The sequence below is a fragment of the Panthera pardus genome, unplaced genomic scaffold (assembly GCF_024362965.1).
Source record: "Panthera pardus isolate Hobbes unplaced genomic scaffold, ASM2436296v1 HiC_scaffold_8, whole genome shotgun sequence".
NCBI classification, from domain to species: domain Eukaryota; kingdom Metazoa; phylum Chordata; class Mammalia; order Carnivora; family Felidae; genus Panthera; species Panthera pardus.
In genome coordinates this window covers 86,033,793-86,053,131 of record NW_026527013.1, presented here as the reverse complement: position 1 = coordinate 86,053,131, position 19,339 = coordinate 86,033,793, and the positions used below count along the sequence as shown (strand labels likewise).

The following is a 19,339-nucleotide window of genomic DNA, read 5'->3' as shown; positions in this document are numbered from 1 at the left end:
TAAGTGTAATGAAACTGTCCACATTTTCAGTATGCTTGCTGACTATTAGCCTAGTTTAGGCTCCGTGTTATAACAAACAGATTTAATTTGAATAACACCAAAGCCTGTCTTCGATCCATATGGTAAGAAGTTGAAACCACTCAAGCAGCTCTTCATTTTTTTGGTCATTTAGTATTTATTTTCATTTATATATATGGCACTTTAACAGGTACAATATATACAGTACTGTTCCAGCCCAGTCAAGTATTTATCCAATACTATCTTCCCATGTTACTTCTCTGATCTCCAGGATTATGAAAAATAATTTTAAGCCCATTTATGACTGAGTCATATATGACTCTCAAAGAAACGAACATTTTGAAACTTGAGCTTAACTAAAATCATCCAGATTAGTGAGGGAACATTTAACACATTGTCTAGCACCATTTCGCTTAGAAAGTTTCCAGTATGCATTTGTTACACGAATCTCATAGTGTGATTACAAATGTACTACTAGGCATGAGTAAAGAAATTTTTTCTCCACCAAAGTTGACTTTGCCTTGGTAGGCATGGTTTAAAGTAAGTAACTTGCTTGAGACTTTAGATGAAATAGTTAGCTTGTGCGACTACTCATTAAGTATTTTGAGTGATTTTATATGTCATTTACTTGTTTTTAAATAGGACCATGCAAATTACTAATTAAAAACCCTAACAATAGAGATCTTTGAGAATGTGATTTAATTCTTACGTTGGGCATATTTCAAGAAACTACTCTTGTTCTATTTCCCCAAATTTATAACTAAACAAGAACAATACCTTTGAAGAAGTGGAAAATGTCAGAGGAATAAAGGGACAGCCGTCATCTCTGTGGATTTAGCATTAGGAATTTTAGAGTTACTTTATTCACTGTTCCACAGGGTGGCAGTAATATAGCATAGACTAGGAAGAATGAAACCATTTAAAATTCTAAGTGGAAAGTTAGAGTGCAAACATAGTCTTTTAAATTTCACGAGTTTATTGTGAACATGCACTATAACATGTACACTGCACGTGTGTATGAAATCAGTGAAGTTAAAATTCTTTTCACATAACTTGGCAAAATGTGTAAAGCAAAACAAATGCAACAGGAGTGTGGCAGTTGGGATTGAAATAGTTTTTATGTTGGTTTTTTTTCACTGTTATATAAAGAGTTTAAAAGCTAGGGTGCTTTATATTGAATTTTTTCTCAACTAGGTGTATATTTATGAAATTAGAAAATTCTAAGCATTCTATAAAATGATTAAAATATATACAATGCATGTGTGTGTGTGCACAATGTGTGTATCTACCAAGAGAAAAATAAGCATCTTAGGTATTTTAGAAAGATCTTGGAAATATAGTAATGGTAAGGCAGTTGCAGAAATTACAAAAAGAAGGTTGAATTTGTAGTTCTTAAGATTTTAGTGACCGTTGGGAGGAAAATTTCAGAACAATGGTGTCTTTAACAAAGTCTACAGTAAGGCAAATAAAACTTAAGGAAAGGGGTACAGATTATAAATCTGTAATATGGGAATAAATCAGTCCGTTAATGCCACTTTCAGTCAAATGGCTGAGGATATATGTGGAAAATGAACACAAAAGAAGCACGCATGCACACACACACACACACACACACACACACACACAAAATGTTTAGTGTGCTTTAAAATTTTACACCTCTACACCCAGCTCCAATTCTGAATTTCTTAATTTGGATGACTTCTCAGATCTTTCTATGTGCAAACCTGGGGCTTAGGCAAAAGTTTTGGAGTAAAACAAAGCAACAAGTATTTTGTTGTTTGGGGGAAGTTTTTGTTTTGTTTTTTACTGGTAGGTTTTTTTGGCTGAGTCGTGTTTATTTGGACTGTTTGATGAATTAGCATCAGTCAGAATTATGTGCTGTGTGTCTAAGTATAACCCCTATGTTAGTAGAAATTCTTACCTTCCAGGGATATAAATATAATAATTCATGTAGCCTTATTTTTTTTTAATCTGAAAATACTTTGTGGAAAATATTTTACCAGAACACTGTTGTGGTAAGAGAGACACCAAGACAAAGCAGTGCTTTAAATTGAAAATTTGAGACATGCTTTCAAGTGTTCATTACGAAGGAGATCTCCCAAGTGCCTTCTGGAGCATCTGGGTTTTTTCCCTAAATTCATGTGACAATTGTTTAAGGTACAGCAGTTAAATTGAATTATCAGTCGGGTGGCATACCTGTTTACAAAAATATTTCCATTTAGGAGTAAGTTCAGCTACATAAGAAGTGACACTCTATTGAAATATGAACTATATATGAAAAATTTAAGAAAATGAAGTGATATTTTGAGGAATTGAGGGAGTGGAGGTAAATAGGTGTCACCGACTTCTGTCAACCTAGAATGTGTCACTTGCCCTTAGAATTTGAGATGATTAAAATTCAGATGTGTCCACCAAATGGCTTCTCACATAACTAGCTGAGGCAAACCTGTGCAGCTTAAGGGTGGCTCACATAAAACTTTACAAGTGAAACAGCAACATCTCCCATGTACATTTTGGGGCGGGATTGTTATGAAGTGATCTCTGTGTGGCCACGACCAGTGGAGGAACAGAAAACAGATGTGAAGTCTCTTTTGAGATTTGTGCTCTGCAGTCATGTGCAAAGATGAAACAGGCAAAGCAATTAGAAAATGTCAGTTCAAACAGTCAATCGGCATGAATTAGAGAAAAGCTGTTAACATAGTTCAAACCAGAACATGAATTCATGGAAAAGTGATTTTCTGCATGTTTATCCTTAGAAAAGGCTAAAATGTTTACCTTAAAATACTGGTTTTCTTAGATGACTAAGTTGGTAAAAATCAATATATGCTAAATAGGCATTTTATTAAGTATTTGTGACATTGAATTTATCCTAGATTATTATAAAATTAGAGTATTTTATAATTAAGTATAATGGCCTCCAGTAAACATTTAAATTCCTATAATTTAAAATCTACCTCAGTTGAATTGAATAGTTTTAAAATATTTACATGTATTGCATCACATTAGAAACAGCCAATATTTTGATTCTCTTTAAAAATCCTGGAAGCTTAACATACTTATTTATAGATGCTAGTCATCTTTGTAGAAAGTTAGTAATATAACCAACTTCACAATCCTATATGTATGTACTAAATATTTTCATGGTGTAGAGGTAGTTGAAACTATCACTATGATTGTCTTAAGCAACTAAAATTATAATGACCTCCTTTCTCTGTATGTTGTTTTAAACACATACTTATGAGGGGCACCTGGGTGGCTCAGTCGGGCAGGCGACTTCGGCTCAGGTCATGATCTCACAGTCCATGAGTTTGAGCCCCGTGTCGGGCTCTGTGCTGACAGCTCAGAGCCTGGAGCCTGCTTCAGATTCGGTGTCTCCCTCTCTCTCTGCCCCTCCCCCGCTCATGCTCTGTCTGTCTCTCTCAAAAATAAGCAAACATTAAAAAAATTTTTTTGAACCCCACATATTTATGAAATGGGAATTACTATTTTTACTTATTATTTTTTGCAGTGGCTAGGTATGTGGATATGTTTTAACCAGGTGAGACAGGTGTAGCTGGTTGGGCCCAAAAGATCCCATTTCTGCTAATGAAACATTAGTCATGATTCTGACATAGGATTGGGACATGGTGTGGGGCACCCAAGTGCCGTCTCAAATTTAGTAACTAAAGTCTGTGTTGAGTATAGGTTATGTGGTTTCTGTCTGGTGACTTCCTGAAAGATTTACTGGCCTTCATTTTTCTTGTCCCATTAATTACCTGAAAAGCATGCTTTTATTTTTTGGTTGAGCTGTTTTGTGTTGCCATTTGGTTCCATTTTATGCAGCCTAACAGATCCCTCTTTTTCACTTCACCAGGTACGTGTATTCACATTTTCAGTTGGCCAACATAATTATGACAGAGGACCTATTCAGTGGATGGCCTGTGAAAATAAAGGTAACAGATCTCTTTTCTCCACCACATTTACTACTAAAAAACAATTGATAGATGCTAGTTCTACATCTTATCATTTAATATAAAGTTGTAGCTAATGTTTATTGGAAGAGAGACCAAGCCTAAGATGTTGAACAAATTTTCTGTAGAGAACATTGACATTATGTGACAGTGTATAAAAATTCAGACATTTGATCATATGGTATATGATATGGTATATTAATATCATTGAGTGTTTCATTTATAGATACTTAATGCTACTTATCAAGTAAATACTTATCAAATAAGAATGAAAGAATATATGAATTATATAAAACTTACATATGAGAAAGTGTGACATGTTTGTACATTTTTTCTAAGTGGTTAAGTTTTTTTTTTTTAAGTCTTCTTACACATTCCTAGGTAATTCAGATTTTGTGTAGTGAGTCCATATTTCCCATATACACAGAAAACAAAACAAAACAAGATGTTATTTGACAAACTGATCATATAACAATAAAAAGAACCTCAGTTTATTAGGAAAGTCCTGTGTAGGCAAATATTCTATATGAATACAATAATTGTCAGATACCATTATCATGTATCTTTAATAATTTCTCCAATAGTACAAATATTTTAAATGATGCCAGGTTCCCTACTGTTTTATAGAAAAATCACAGTTATTTGATGCACTTTAAGTTATGTAGCGAAGTTTGTCACAAAGTCTGTACATTTGTTAGGGATATGCATTAAGCAAACATTTTCCACATTCATCTATGATATTGATATATTAGTATTTGTTGAATTCAAAGTGAAAAAAACATGGCCTTTTCTCCTCTGAAGCCAGAAAAAAATTTTGTGGTCATTTATTGTGATGTTCTCTCTATATATAAAAATATGTATATGTTTCAGGTTATTACTATGAAATTCCTTCCATTGGAGCTATAAGAATCAATACTCAGGTATGATTACAAGTTATTACAAGTTTTAAATACAAGGTATTTAAAACTTGTTGAAATTATTCTCGCAAAGAATAAGATGTTTCTTTTCTGTTTTAAATATGTTCAATTGGAGAAAACAGGTGAGAATGAAAAAATGATCCATAATATTTGTAATAAAATGATGAGTATCATGGTGATGTATATTGATTATTATTACATCCAGGTTCCCAGTGTTTTCAAATATTCAAAACTCAGGTGAAAAGCTACATGTGTTCTTTTCAGATGTTAAAAACATCACAGAAAATAAGTAAAATGAAAATTTACTAGCAATCTCATTTCATTTAATTTGAACTTGGTCCCATTTCAGATCATTTAAGTGAGTTTCTTCCAGTTGCAGGTACCACAAAGAAAAGGAAGCAATAATTAATCTGAACAAATTATACAAGATTCTAATCAGAATTTAAATACTTCCTAAATAACCCCTGCAGATGTATCTACCTATGTAAAATAAACCTACAAGGTGCCTGGGTGGTTCATTTGGTTTAGTGCCTGACTCTGGGCTTTTGCCTCGTTTCATAGTCTCGTGGTTGTGAGATCGAGCCCTACATCAGGCTGCACACACAGCATGGAGCCTGCTGGCTCTCTCAAACATAGTAAAATTACAACGAGGAGAGAATTTTTCTACAACCATTCAACTGAAAATATGCCTGTTAAATAACTTCGTAGATTGAAGCAACTAAGTTAATATAAATATATATTATTTTCAAGCATTCATAAGTTACAATTTAAAACCATTACTCAATTTTAAACATAACTGAAGATCCACAAAATAGACTAAGGCAAGATGTAGCACAAATAACATGGCATTTGTGGAACTGAATACTGACTGTGTTTTATGTTGAAATGAAACAGCAGCTGCACTAGAGTCTGATGTCTTATTTGGCACAGTGTTGCATTTATTTTTTGATATGTTTAAATGTAGTTTTGAATTTCAGCCAAACAGTCTGTGATATGAAAGCAAGTATGTGGCTGCTTTATGATTTCAAATTTGTGCACTTCCATCCAGTAAATCACAGAGCCTTAAATAGTTTAGATTAACATAAAACAATTCACAAGGAACGTATTTCACCTATCATTGGCTGTACCTCAGAAAAAGAATGTTTTGGTATTAGAAAAAAACGGGTAGATCTACTGTATAAATAATATGAGTTAAGTACTGTTGATTCAAAGTATGTACACGTACCATTTATGGTATACCCAAAATAGCAATTAAATGATTATACACTTACTCCCTTAATAACTTTGATTCCATATTCATTTTTAACTCTAGATAATTTTCTTCTGTGGAGTTTTTTGTTTTTGTTTTTACTACGGCATTTCTCTTTTTCAACCCCCTAACCTTTTTTTTTTTTTTTTTTTTCTTTAAAATATAGGAGTACTTGGATGTTCTGGGAAGACCAATGGTTTTAGCAGGGGACAAAGCAAAGCAAGTCCAGTGGACAAATGTGTATCTAGATGCACTGGTAAGAGATTGGCTTTTCAACCAAAGAGTGTCCTAACAAAAGCACACAGCTCGTTTCTGCATCTTTCTAGGTGACATTTATCTTTTCCAATTCATTAAGTCCTTTCTGAAAGTCCTTCTATCACACCCTTCTTTGCTAGAATTTAGATAATATACATAAAAACCTCGTCTTGTCTAACCATACATGTAAAGTGTTAACTTTATTTTTTAGGTGATCTGTTGAGAGTGTGGAATTTCACAACTCAAATCTTGAATTTACAGGCATTTCAATAACTTTCTGAATTTTTGTGTAAAAAAAAAAAAACAAACCCTAAAGTCAAGTGAATGAGTCCCTGCTACTGCAGACTTTAAGCAAAAATTTTGAAATATTTTAATAATAGACTTCAGTTGGCAGAAGCATGTATTGCCTCCACAACTCAAGCCAGACCCAACAAAGCTCAGAAGTACATGCAATTAAATAGGCAGATAATCTGACCCTACTCTGAAATCATCACGAACCTATTAGCCTCTTTATATATCATCTCTTGTTTGAGATTCAACCCCAGATTTTTATGGAACTAAGCCATTAAAATGATCACATGTGGTGTGATGTAACAAAAACATGTTAAGTTGTCCATTGTGAAACTCAAATTTTAATCTAAGTATCCTATCATATTTCAAAGCAGTGGTTCTGAACTGGAGGAGTTTTTGCCACTCACAGGTCATTTGGATATATCTATGGATATTTTCTGTTGTCGTGACTGGGATGGGCGGGGGTTGCTGCTGACATGTCATGGGTAGAGGCCAGGGAGGCTCCTAAATGTCATATGCCACACAGGACAGTCCCCTCACCCCATGCACATGCATACAACATACAACAAAGAATTATTCAAAAGATCATTAGAGCTGAAACTGAGAAAACTTGTCTAATGTAACTCCAACTTTCCTTGTATTAAAGTTGCAAATAGTAAATATCATGCTTAAGATATATACATATGCTTAATCTTGATGAGAAGACTTTATTAATGATTTGACTAATGTGTAACATACCACAGAGAACCAAAATCCTAAGCCCTGAAAAGTAAATGCTGATTCACTAACCCTTTTTCCTCCTTGGAGTACAATTATATGCTGATACTACTTCCCTGAATGCAATCGTGACCCCAAAGGGCAACACGCAGTCCATTTACAATTACTTATCATTTGGTTCTTGTAAAATAAACATATACAGGAAGTTGGAAGAAAAATAGGCACTATTAACAGCAGCTTTGCATGCTAAGAAAGATAAAGTGAAGCTTGCTTACCTCAAATCCTAGCTAAAATTACTATCCAGTGTTCCTTCTTGACATCACATATTTATTTAAGGTCACATGGTCATCTAAAGCTATGGCCAAAATGTTTCATTTTTCCGAATCCATCACAGGACAGAGTATGATAGGAGGAGTCAATAATTATGCCCTGTAGGATTTCCTATGACCAGAAGTTCATTAACCAGCACGTCTACATTGTTGGTAAGGTTCTCACTGATAGCACAGATGACATTAGGAAGAGATTCTGGTTCTAAACATGCTGTTCTATAAGCTGAAACTAAATGTAAAGCAAGAAAAAAAAAAAAAGAGGCACATGAATTGGCTAGTCAGGAGACACTTAGAGCATTCTTTTACCAACTTGAGAATGAAAAGTGATGGTCTTGTATTTCTAATTACTTGTCTGTAATCGCTGCATGTGGCAGATTCACAATACATGCTGGTCAGTATATCTTGGTTACATTAAGAAAAAAAATGTAAACACGTTCCAAGACAAAATATAATGAAAAAAAATGAAAAGAACTCTGGAAATTCAGAAGAAAGAAGCCATATATTTGGGGGTGGTGTAGGGTGAGTTTAAAAGATGGTGACAGTTTAGCTGAACATATGAATCAAGGTAAAGTTTCTACAATTGGTGGGAACTAGTGAAACCACACAAAGAGGGTATAGTATGAGTTAGGCAAGGGCTGGGTATGTTGGAAAATGGTACCTCACTCACTTTTAGAGCTAATGGGAGTTAAGAACAGGAGCAGACTGGAACAATATTGTGGAGGGTTCATTTTATTTGGGAGATAAAGTGAGATTCTTTGGATAAAAAAAAGAGATGAAAAGAGTTGGAATCAAGAAAATATAAAAATACCAGATAAATTCCAGGAGGGCAGAAATCTTGTCTTATTTCTCTAAATTGTTCCCTAGGAATTTGTACAAATTTTTTGTCTGCTTAATCAATGAAGAAGGAAATGGAAATTGGGTACCAATGAGTTCATTGATGATTTCATCTCCTATGTTAGAAGTCTAGTGTCTCATTTTAGGGCACATGTTACCATATTTAGAAGCACATTACCATACTCTGTAGAAATGCAAAGTGATGTGCAGAAAATGATTGCCTCATATACACTTTATCGTGTATCATGCTAGCTTTTTTAAAACTATGCATTATAACGAATAGAAATCTCTCCAAAAGGAATATTTACTGAATTGTGTTTTGGAGTCCAGTTTTATGAGTTATCTCTAATCTGATTTTATTGAGGTAGAAAGTTTTCATTGTGAATATGAATTTGCATTTTGAAGGTTGTTTCCATTGTTGAATATTCGTGCTTAGAACTGAAGAGAGAGCCCACATGTATATCATCATGCACCAATTATGTGTGGTTGATTCCTTAATTGTATTTGTCCCAAACAGTTTGGTATCTTGTTCTGTTGAAAGCCTCTCTGTTTGTTCTTCCTCTTTAAATTCAGTTCCCATTGTTTTGGGGTTTCTCACATGCACAATTATAAACTATTTCTCTGTGAAGCCAGGATGTTTCTGGAATTAGAACAAGGGTCATGAGATTTGGATTTGGGGTCATTATTCACACGATTACTAATATTTTCTCAGCAAATTTGAAATTTTTAATAATAATTTTTAAATTATTTTAAAGTGTGATTTTTTTGAAAATGTAGTTTTGACATGAAATAATGGTAAATAAATATATAATATATATATGGTAATAATGGTAAATAAATATATATACATATACATATATGCATATATACATATACATATATATACATATACATGTGTGTGTATATATATATGTGTGTATATATATATATATATATATATATATATATAAATAAAATGGCTGCAGATAGCAGTAATAAAAAAAAAAACAAAAACAAAAAAACCCTCTGACTTGAAAATCGCCTTATTTCAACGAATCTCCATGGATTCATTTAATATATGAAATGATCAACATGCTGGATGACACTAGGTCATTACTTTTGTTAGACTAAACTGCTTCATGACCAGACTATTGCATTTTATGCTTACAGTTAGCTACATTATTTGACTTTGTCAAAAAATACTATTTGTCTTAGAGGGTGTTTAGAAGCATTATTGCTTGTTTAGAACAGCATAGTATTTACCAGACGATTGCAAATGTGATATCGATAACTCGTTTCTTCTCTTTATTCTGCTATACATTTATGATTTAACATGAAGCCTTTGGCTCAGGGCATGAAAAAATTAAGAGTGAAACTACACAACGGAAGGCAAACAAATTATATAACAATATTTTAATATCACTCTGTTCATGGAATCCCTGTGAACAAAAGAGTGGAGGGGCAGGGTTACTGAAATATTTAGTGTAATTTGAGTTTTTATAATTTTAAGTTATTTGCAGTGCTCTCTCAGACTATTATTGTAGAGGTTGTGGGCTTCAATAGCTGCCTAATAGACTCTCATTATTTCTCAGATGTTTTAATTGATTTTTTAAAGACAAACATTGTGAAAAAGCTTTCAAAATCATTTACTAGGTATTTGTGTCTCTTTATAATGTAACCATAAAATGCAGTGTCAAATACCAAAGACTAATTCAGAATGACAAAGTTTAAATTGTAAGTCTAATTTGCCTTTTTCTTTCTGAATCTATTTTTAGGAACTAGGACTTGTCATTACTGGAACTCTTCCGGTCTTCAACATAACTGGCCAAGTTGAAAATAAGACAAACTTAAAGGTTAAAAGTTAATTGATAAAATTAATAATAATAAATGATAAACTGTGACGTCAAAGCTCAGTGTGGATAAGATATTTCTATAAGGAAATACATAGAATGTAACTGTCTTGTGAGACCAGAAGTAAGAGGCAACAGCTGCCTATGTGATAACCACCTGGGAAAAAGGAAATGCAGGTCAAGTTCTCTGATTCCCCAGAGTCAGGATTCAACTTAACTCTGTTTAACTATGAACTGATGAGAACACAAGTTCAGTCCCTGGGAGTAATTACATGACAGATGGGCAATACTATTGTGTGCACATTTTTTAAATGTATCTAAGATATCCATGGAGCTCAGAAAGAAAAATCCAAAGAACAAAACCATGGTAATGTTTGTCTCTGCTGTATGTATGTATTTTTATTGAAACATTCCTCCTCCAGCTCCCGTTCAGACAGTAGTTTTTGTTTTGTTTTGTTTTTAAATCATCATGTAACTTAAGCATCTGATATAAAATGAATAGCTCTCAAAAAAATATTTTTAAAAAATGAAGAGCTCTATTTTGTTTTCTGTTTTTTAAAGATTGAAGAAAAATACTACATGAGTGTCATAAAAATGTTGATTTCTGCAGCACTGGAAATATTGTCAATGCAATGAGATGCTACCAACTTAAAAATTCTGAAAAATTTTACTTGTTAGATTCCACTCATTTTTAAAATACTTTTGATTTTAAAGTAGGGTTGCATTCCTATTTCTTAAATTGCATCAGAAAGAATTTTAGATTGCGGGACAAGTTAAGATTTTTTTTTTTTAACATTATATATTCATTTTAGGCTTTGTTTGACATTCCAGACTGGAGGGGAATTTATTTCCAGTTTATGGCAAAATGAAGTCTGTTGCACTTACTATTTGTTCAGTTATTATAAATTTCAGTTGAACTCTTTACTTTTATAATGTGGCCATCAAAAATGTTAGTTTTTTGTTGTTTTTTCTTTTGTTTTTTTTTTTAAGTTTCTTTATTTGAGGGGGAAGGGGAAGGGCAGAGAGAGAGAATTCTAAGCAGGCTCCACATGGTCAGCACTGAGCCCTATGTGGGGCTCAAACCCATGAATCGTGAGATCATGACCTGGGCCAAAATCAAGAGTTGGATTCTTATCTGACTGAGCCACCCAGGGGCCCCAGGAACCCATTGTCATTCTAAAAGATCTCTGGGTTCTAAATAATTTAACTCATAAAGGAGTAATTCTGTAACTATCCAGATGGACTAAGGAATTGCTTTAATTTAGAGGGTTTGCTGAGACCAGAATTGGTCCATGACAAAAGAATATAGTTGATATAACTTTCTCACTGTTTGTGCACCTACACAAAATTTATGGTGTTCTCATGGTAACTATTGAATGGATTTTATAATTTTCGTTGTAACATCTTAATTTATTTTTTAGTTTATATAATTCTATTTAAAACTGAAATTCCTGATTCTAAATTTTAACACCATTTTCGTCTTTCATGTCCCTGAGAAGATTATGATAGCAGTTTGCCACATAGCCCTTGTTGACTTGCAATTAAAGCTTGGATGCCCATGTTTGGTATCTCTCAAACACACATACAGCTACAACTGACTGTACAGTAGCAATTAAATATTAGAGATAATGAGTACAAGGGGCATCGAATAAATTTCCTGGGGCACCTGGGTGGTGGCTCAGTAGGTTAAGTGTCCAACTCTTGATTTCAGCTTAGGTCTTGGTTTAAGGGTTGTGAGTTAGAGCCCCATGTTGGGCTCCATGCTGAGCATTGTGTCTACTTAAAAAAAAAACAAAAAAAAACCCCTACATTTTCTATTTTAGCCACAGTCATCAGGATTTCATTTACAATGATAAAGTCCTGGGTAAACAAAGGTGGGAATCATTGTAAATTGATATCAAAAGCTGTTTCACCCTTAAAAATGTTTAAGCTAGATTGGAATATAACTATTGTCAAGCAAAAGGATGAACATATATAATAATTGTGTAGAAATATGTGCATTTTTTAAATCCAAAATAGACTACCTTTTTGCTATCTTTTATTATAGAACCAGCTAATTCTTGGTGTGATGGGGGTTGATGTATCTTTGGAAGATATTAAGCGACTAACACCACGTTTTACAGTAAGATGAAGTTTACTCTTTGGATATCTTTTTATTTTAGAGCTCTGTACTAATTTAGCTGTCTATAAAACATTTAAGTAATCCTCAAAAATCATGTAGTTAACTTACTGAATGAACTAAATGTTAAGATCTTTAAAATAATATAAAGATACTATGCTGTCTTTCTTCATGCTTTAAAATGTGTTAAGAATTTTTTATCTTTAAAGAATGTGATTTCTGACTGTGATCCAGGGATTTTTTTTTTTTTTCCAGCTCTGCCCCAATGGCTATTATTTTGCAATTGATCCTAATGGTTATGTTTTATTACATCCAAATCTTCAGCCAAAGGTATGTATATAATTTGTTTACAGTGATTAATGCAATTCTGTAAAATTAATGGTTAATGCTCTTAATAGATTTGTCATCTTTAAATTCATTATATAGCACTAAATATAAAGGAACATTAGGTCTGTAATGTTAATACATGACAAGACCACAGTTTATAATATATGAAAGTGTGAAATCACTATTCATTTTCTCTTACCAATTTAGTTGTCCCATATTCCTATGGAATATTTAACCAATATTCACAACTCAAAGACAGCCATTATTGCCCCATGCCTGAGTTCACACATCCCCTTGGGATTTTGATTAAGGCTATAAGGTAGTGAGGAGATTGCCCCAGATGGGTGTGAACCTGATAAATAAAAGTAATGTTCTTCTATGCACAGATCATATTTTCCATCACCCTTTTTTCTAGTAATTATCTCTCTTTTTCATCTCCCAAAGTGCTTTTTTCTTTGTACTTTTGAGCATGCTTAAAAAAATAGGAATGAAATTCAATAAGTACAACTCCATGGGATGAGCTTCAGAACTGGGAGGTGTTTATTAATCAGGGAGTTATCAGAAAGTGACAAAATCACATAGATGAACTTGTTGTTCTAATCTCTATGCTAAGATATGAAATATTTTCCTAAATGTCTTATCCAGCTTCTTTCACTTTCCATTAGTGCTTCACAGGTAGGATGAAATATATTTATCCGGAAATAAAAACTGGCAAAATCATATTACATAATTGTAAGTTATGAGCATCTTCAAGTTGTTGCTTAACTTTGGAGATAACACTGAAGATACTTTAACCCATGCCAGAGGGAAATACATCCAGATTTAGTCATACTATCTTCTTTCCCTCGGTCACGAATAGTTAATGTTAGTGATATCTTTGGACATACACAAGTATATTCATAAACACACATACATTAAATGTTGAGTCATTTAAATACTTTTCAAATCAATGATAATTAAGAACCATTGATATTGAATGCAAAAACGTACTAAGTGGTTGTAAGAAATGTGATGATTTTAAAAGTTCGCTTGGGAATTTATTTCCATATAAACTCCATCATGATCTAAATATCAGCTAATCAAATGTAGCTGCCTCTCATTCTGCATTATATTTAAAGTGGTTATTTTATTATAAAAATGGTATAGACATTTCTCCCCATTATCATTAGTCTATCACAGGCCTTTATAAATATGTCCTGTTAAGTTCCTCTTAATAGAGTTATTTATGATTAGCCTAATATTCTCTGATTTTGTCACAGTTGAAAATTTGTATCTTTTTAAATATTTTTAAGATTTTTTTAAAAATTTGCAATGCCATTGTTTGGTTTTTGTATATCCAATATATTTTAATTTACATTCCCACAACTGAAGTGATTTAAAAGCAGTAACAATGTAATGTGTTGAAAGGTGTGAAGGATCCCCATTTTTATGATTGTAGGTCTTAACTCCTTCTCCAAAAGGAAGTAAAATATATCACAGACAAAATAATAAAGAAGAATAATGAGAATAATGTACATACAATGTATATAAATCTATCATTTAAAGGCAATAATTTGAAAAAGGTTTTCCCCCTTTTATACATTCTTCTGATAAGCACTATTTACATAGAAAAATTTTACTACTATTTGATGTTAACATCTATTTGTCTCAGATTTGGAATAATTTATTAACACTCATATAATTACAACAAAAATATAAATTCTATAGAAAGCATTATTACAGCCCAGGTGATTTTTTTTTTAGGACTATGTTAACTTTTCATATTTTTACATAGGAAATTATTAGAAGCAAGTGTGCAACAAAGATATTTAGAAAATACTATTTTACATAGTAAATACATAGAAAATACTATTTTACAAAACCATTAAAATACATTTGAACAATTGATGTGTTCTTTTCTCTGAAATTTATGCTTGTGAATTAAATATGCTTGTGAATTCTCATCATTAGATTAAACATTATTTGTGTTTTGTGGGTGATGGTGCATGCTTTGCAGGTAGACCAAAGAACTGCATAAAAGGATGATAGAGTGTAAGACATCTTGTTTGTTTTAGAAATTCACAAGTACAAAGGACAGATATGGTAACCACTAGTATACTAACAAAATTATTCTCAGTGCTTTCATCAGAAATTTACCAGTAGAAATAAAGGAAGATAATGCTGTTCCATAATATCCCCCCCCTTTTTTTTAAATAAGGTCAAAGTCTAGTGTTATTGCAAGTATTCTTTGTTGAATGCCTTGTGTTTTCTTCCTGAAATTATAATCTTAAGTTATTTCAGTACAATTTTGTAGTTTGTAGAAGGCAGTATGAGTATCCTTCAAAAAGGCTAGAATCTCAGGAAATAAAGTAGGTATAAACCTTTTACATAGCTAATTTTCTAAGCAATCATTGCTAATCTCCTCATGTCTCCACCATGACCACATTTGACAAGTACTGGATAATGTATCCTGCTTTATTCCAAAATGCATTTTACATTTCTTACTTTTTGTTTCATAAGAATAACCAGATTGGGTACACTTCTAAGATACTTTATTTTGGTCAATCTTAATAAATATTTATTGTATAGGAAGTTGTGCATAATCCACACTTTAGAAGTCAATATTTAAAATAAATCTACAGTGTTAGGATTAAATTCTCCTTTAGTTCCACAGATACAACATTTGGTAACACTTCAGAAAACAAAGCCACAAATTTTAAGGGTTTAATGTTGACACTTCTCAATATCTTATAATAATTATATTTTAACACATTTGAATCATGTAAATTCTAAAATCTGCAGGATTTTTTTTTTTTTGAATCAGCATTAAAGTTGTCTGAGACAAAATACTTTTCTCACTTTCCAAATATGTACTTTTTTTAGGAAAAAAGGAAGATACTAAAATATGCTCCTAAACAATTTTTTGAATATTTTTACTAGCATAACATTTTTTATACACCACCAGTATTTTGAAACATTCATTTTATTTGTTGACATGTCATGAACTCTGTGATACCTGCTGCTGATCAAGGAAATATCTGATCAAAATTGATTGTAGGATAGAAGCCTTACCTGTGTTGCAATGTAGCATGATGAATTACCACCTTTCTGTTGCTTCAGCCTATTGGTGTAGGTATACCAACAATTAATTTAAGAAAAAGGAGACCCAATGTTCAGGTAACTGTGAATGAAGTTAGCAGTGGCTTCAAATATGCTAAATCAGAGTTGAGATTAAGCTTCTCTTCCTAAAGCATCTGATTAATGCTGCCTTTCCTGACATCAAGCTTCCAGAGCATGAGTTGGAGATGAGCATCGTTTCTCAAACTGGAGCAAAAGCATTATTAATGATGGCAGGGGGTATGCATTTGCTAACTTAAGATTGCTAGCAAATTATGTAATGTCGTTAATCAGAACAACTATAATGAGATGGCTTCTAAAAGTAAATTTGTTATTAAAATTGTGAAATTAGTGTCCAATCCATGTTTTCCTAACAAGTGCTTGTAAAATTAACTTCAAAGTGGAAATAAAAAGACAGTTCTGGTGTGATAGTTTCTGTAAACCATACATTGCAGGCCAAAATTTCTTTGAATTTCTAAAGTGTATCTTTGGATTAGAGGTTAGAGAAACTTCCCTTAAGCTAATTAAAAATGCCCAGAATTGCAAATAAATATTGTAAATTGTTATTGCCTGACAAGTTCATTGCAAAATCTTTTCGCTTTATCAACAAAATTTAAATGTTATTTTATGTGTACATATTTCTATAATTACATTAAAAATAATCAGTAGAGAGGATACTTCCTACAGTTTAGTACAGTACAGTATGAGAATTGTTACAGTTACAGAATTTCAAAATTCCGAAGGAATTTCAGTATGATTTAATGTTTTATATGTAATCCTATCATTGCTCTAAAAAAAGTTAGTGGCATTATTATGGACAGGTAGTATGATATTCAGAAGATATTATTAAACTATTTTACCCCATTCAACCCCATTTTACTTTAACTTCTTCATTGGAAAAGTAGGAGGATTGAATAATGGTTGTTGTTTTTTAATTTTTTTAATGTAGATTTATTTTTGAGAGAGAGACAGAGCATTAGCAGGAGAGGGTCAGAGAGAGAAAGGGAGACACAGAATCCGAAGCAGGTTCCAGGCTCCGAGCTGTCAGCAAAGAGCACTATGCGGGGCTCGATCCCATGAGCTGTGAGATCATGACTTGAGCCGAAGTCGGACACCCAACCGACAGAGCCACCCAGGCGCCCCTGAATAATTGTTTTTTAACCTACGTGATATATCCCCCTAGGAAATTAAATATATATATTGATCTACAGCTCCATCTCCTGAAAATTCTGAACTAATGTGACCAGGGATGGGACCCAAGTTAATGAATACTATTTCAAGCTTTCCAGGTTGTTCTAAAGTTGCAGAGCCACTGGATTAAAAGAAGCTTCAATTTTCTTCTAGCTCTAGAACTCTGTGCAATCTGAACTTCATGTTGTTGCATCAGTCTTCATATCTTTTATGACTCCTGTAGAGGTTAAAATGAAATTAGTGTCTTTTCTTGATTTATTAAATTGTCTCCTGTTACTCTCCTTGCATGCTTCTTTTTGTGTATTATCTTAAATTATACTTTTTGCATTCATGTATATCCTAGCAAATTTTCATTTTTACAGTACTTTCAAATGTTGCATGTAAATGTTATGATATAATTTGAAAATAAACAACCTGAAAAATGGTTTGTTTTATTTTTACTTTCTTTCTAAGGAAACCTCAAATGGCAAACTAGCAACCATACAAGACTTTAGAATTTTAGGAATATTTTTTGAACTATGTAATATTTTTAATCAACCTAAGCACTAATTATTTCTATTTAAAATCTGTTTAAAGGCATTCTGCCTTTTAGTTCTATAAATGTTGTTGTCTTTATGTCAGCTGATACTAAAATTTTACACATGAAAAGTGTTATATATTTAAAATATCAAACAAAAGCATTAGGAATGAAGGGACTGGATTCCAGTTCTCAAAATTCACTTGGTTCTCTTTTATTATAAATTTCTGCTTTTGAATTTTTCAATCATTGTGCCTATGATGGGTATTTTAAAAATGGTCAGCTAGATTGCCATTTAAAAAGTACAAGTTTTGCATTGACATTTTGCTTTTACGATTTCATTTTCTTCTCTGTGTCTTTATATGTTGGATTGGGACATGATCTTCATATTGCCAATTCTTCCCGATAATGCCTCCGCCATGCATGCTGTTTGGGTCTGGTCATGCTATGCATTATCCATTGCATGTAAGATAATATTCTTATTTATGTTTATATTTTATCATTTTGATTATGTTGACTTTGTTTTGCAGTGAGTATGTTGAATTTTTAATGCTCTTATGGTGTTTGTGTGAAGAGGATTTATTTCAGGGAACTTTAAAGAAACAATTCTGAATTATATTGTCCAATTTAGAGTATCCTTTTGTTAGTGACATTCTTGATTCATTTTTTTAAACAAAGGATTAAAATTATTTTCAATATTGATTTTTATTTTATCTTTATGAAATATGTTACATTTCAAATGAATATTTGCTTCTGAGGCAACATATTGCTATCCAAACAATGGTCAGTATTATCACCTATTAAGCAGTCTAATAGTCATTTGTAATATTCCAGAGTCTTCTGATTCCAGATATCAAGCTTATGAGCAGTGAATATTTTTTAAATAAAAGCACGAGACACAGTTGAGATTATTTTTTTAATTTGCCTTTAAGAATATCAATTCATCAAAACCCATAGGAATCATAAACTGTCATCATTTAAATGGAGTTATATCTTGAAAGAAAGCATTTTTGTAATAATTATAAAATAAATACCTGCCATATATAATGTCATTCAGCATTTGAAGTTAGTGTTTATTTAATTTATTTTAATTATTGTTATTATTTTGGGTAGTCAGTCCAAACAGTGTTTAATTAAAATAGTGATAATCTCGTTCAATCGGTGGTCCAAAAAAAATAAAAAATAAATAAAATAGTGATAATCTGAATGTATTTTGGAAGAGCCTGTGAATCTGAAATCACTAAAATTCCAGTGACCTTGCACTAATACAGCATAATTTGTATTTATTACTTCTATCTAATTAATTATCACATTTTGGTGGTATTTATTTTAGTCCAAATTAAAAATCCAGTTTCTAAAATCATTTAGTTGTAAAATTATCGACACCTATTATGATTTGATTATTCGAACAAACTTTGATAATCTATTATGGCACATTACATTCTTAGCATTGTTATAAAATAATCAGTGTATTTTTGTATCAAATAGTTAAATAAGTCTTCATTTTATGATTGAGAAAATTTTTAAATGTCATATGAGGTAAACTTGCCAAACTAACAGTTTTATTTGACATAGTTATAGAAATAAAGAGTATGCCTTATTCCACAGTTAATTTTACTTATTCACACCAGCAAGAAGCAGCAGTAGGAGACATTAAAGCAGAAAACCTTATCTAGTGAACCCAAGGATTAATATTCTAG

The 19,339-nt window shown here is 32.2% G+C and overlaps 1 protein-coding gene across 7 annotated transcripts in view; it reads left to right on the top strand.

Moving 5' to 3' along the window:
- The window catches only part of CACNA2D1 (calcium voltage-gated channel auxiliary subunit alpha2delta 1), a 498,274-nt gene that overhangs the window by 422,738 nt on the left and 56,197 nt on the right, over positions 1 to 19,339 (top strand). For 4 of the 7 annotated variants that reach the window (XM_053897405.1, XM_053897403.1, XM_053897402.1 and 1 more), the window contains exons 13-18: positions 3,872 to 3,950; positions 4,839 to 4,888; positions 6,301 to 6,390; positions 10,315 to 10,392; positions 12,437 to 12,511; positions 12,764 to 12,838. In XM_053897405.1, coding sequence (XP_053753380.1) covers positions 3,872 to 3,950; positions 4,839 to 4,888; positions 6,301 to 6,390; positions 10,315 to 10,392; positions 12,437 to 12,511; positions 12,764 to 12,838 — 447 coding nt within the window. Of the gene's footprint in view, positions 1 to 3,871; positions 3,951 to 4,838; positions 4,889 to 6,300; positions 6,391 to 10,314; positions 10,393 to 12,436; positions 12,512 to 12,763; positions 12,839 to 15,934; positions 15,992 to 19,339 lie in introns of all 7 variants that reach the window. The other 3 variants (XM_053897401.1, XM_053897400.1, XM_053897406.1) reach the window with 1 other exon arrangement.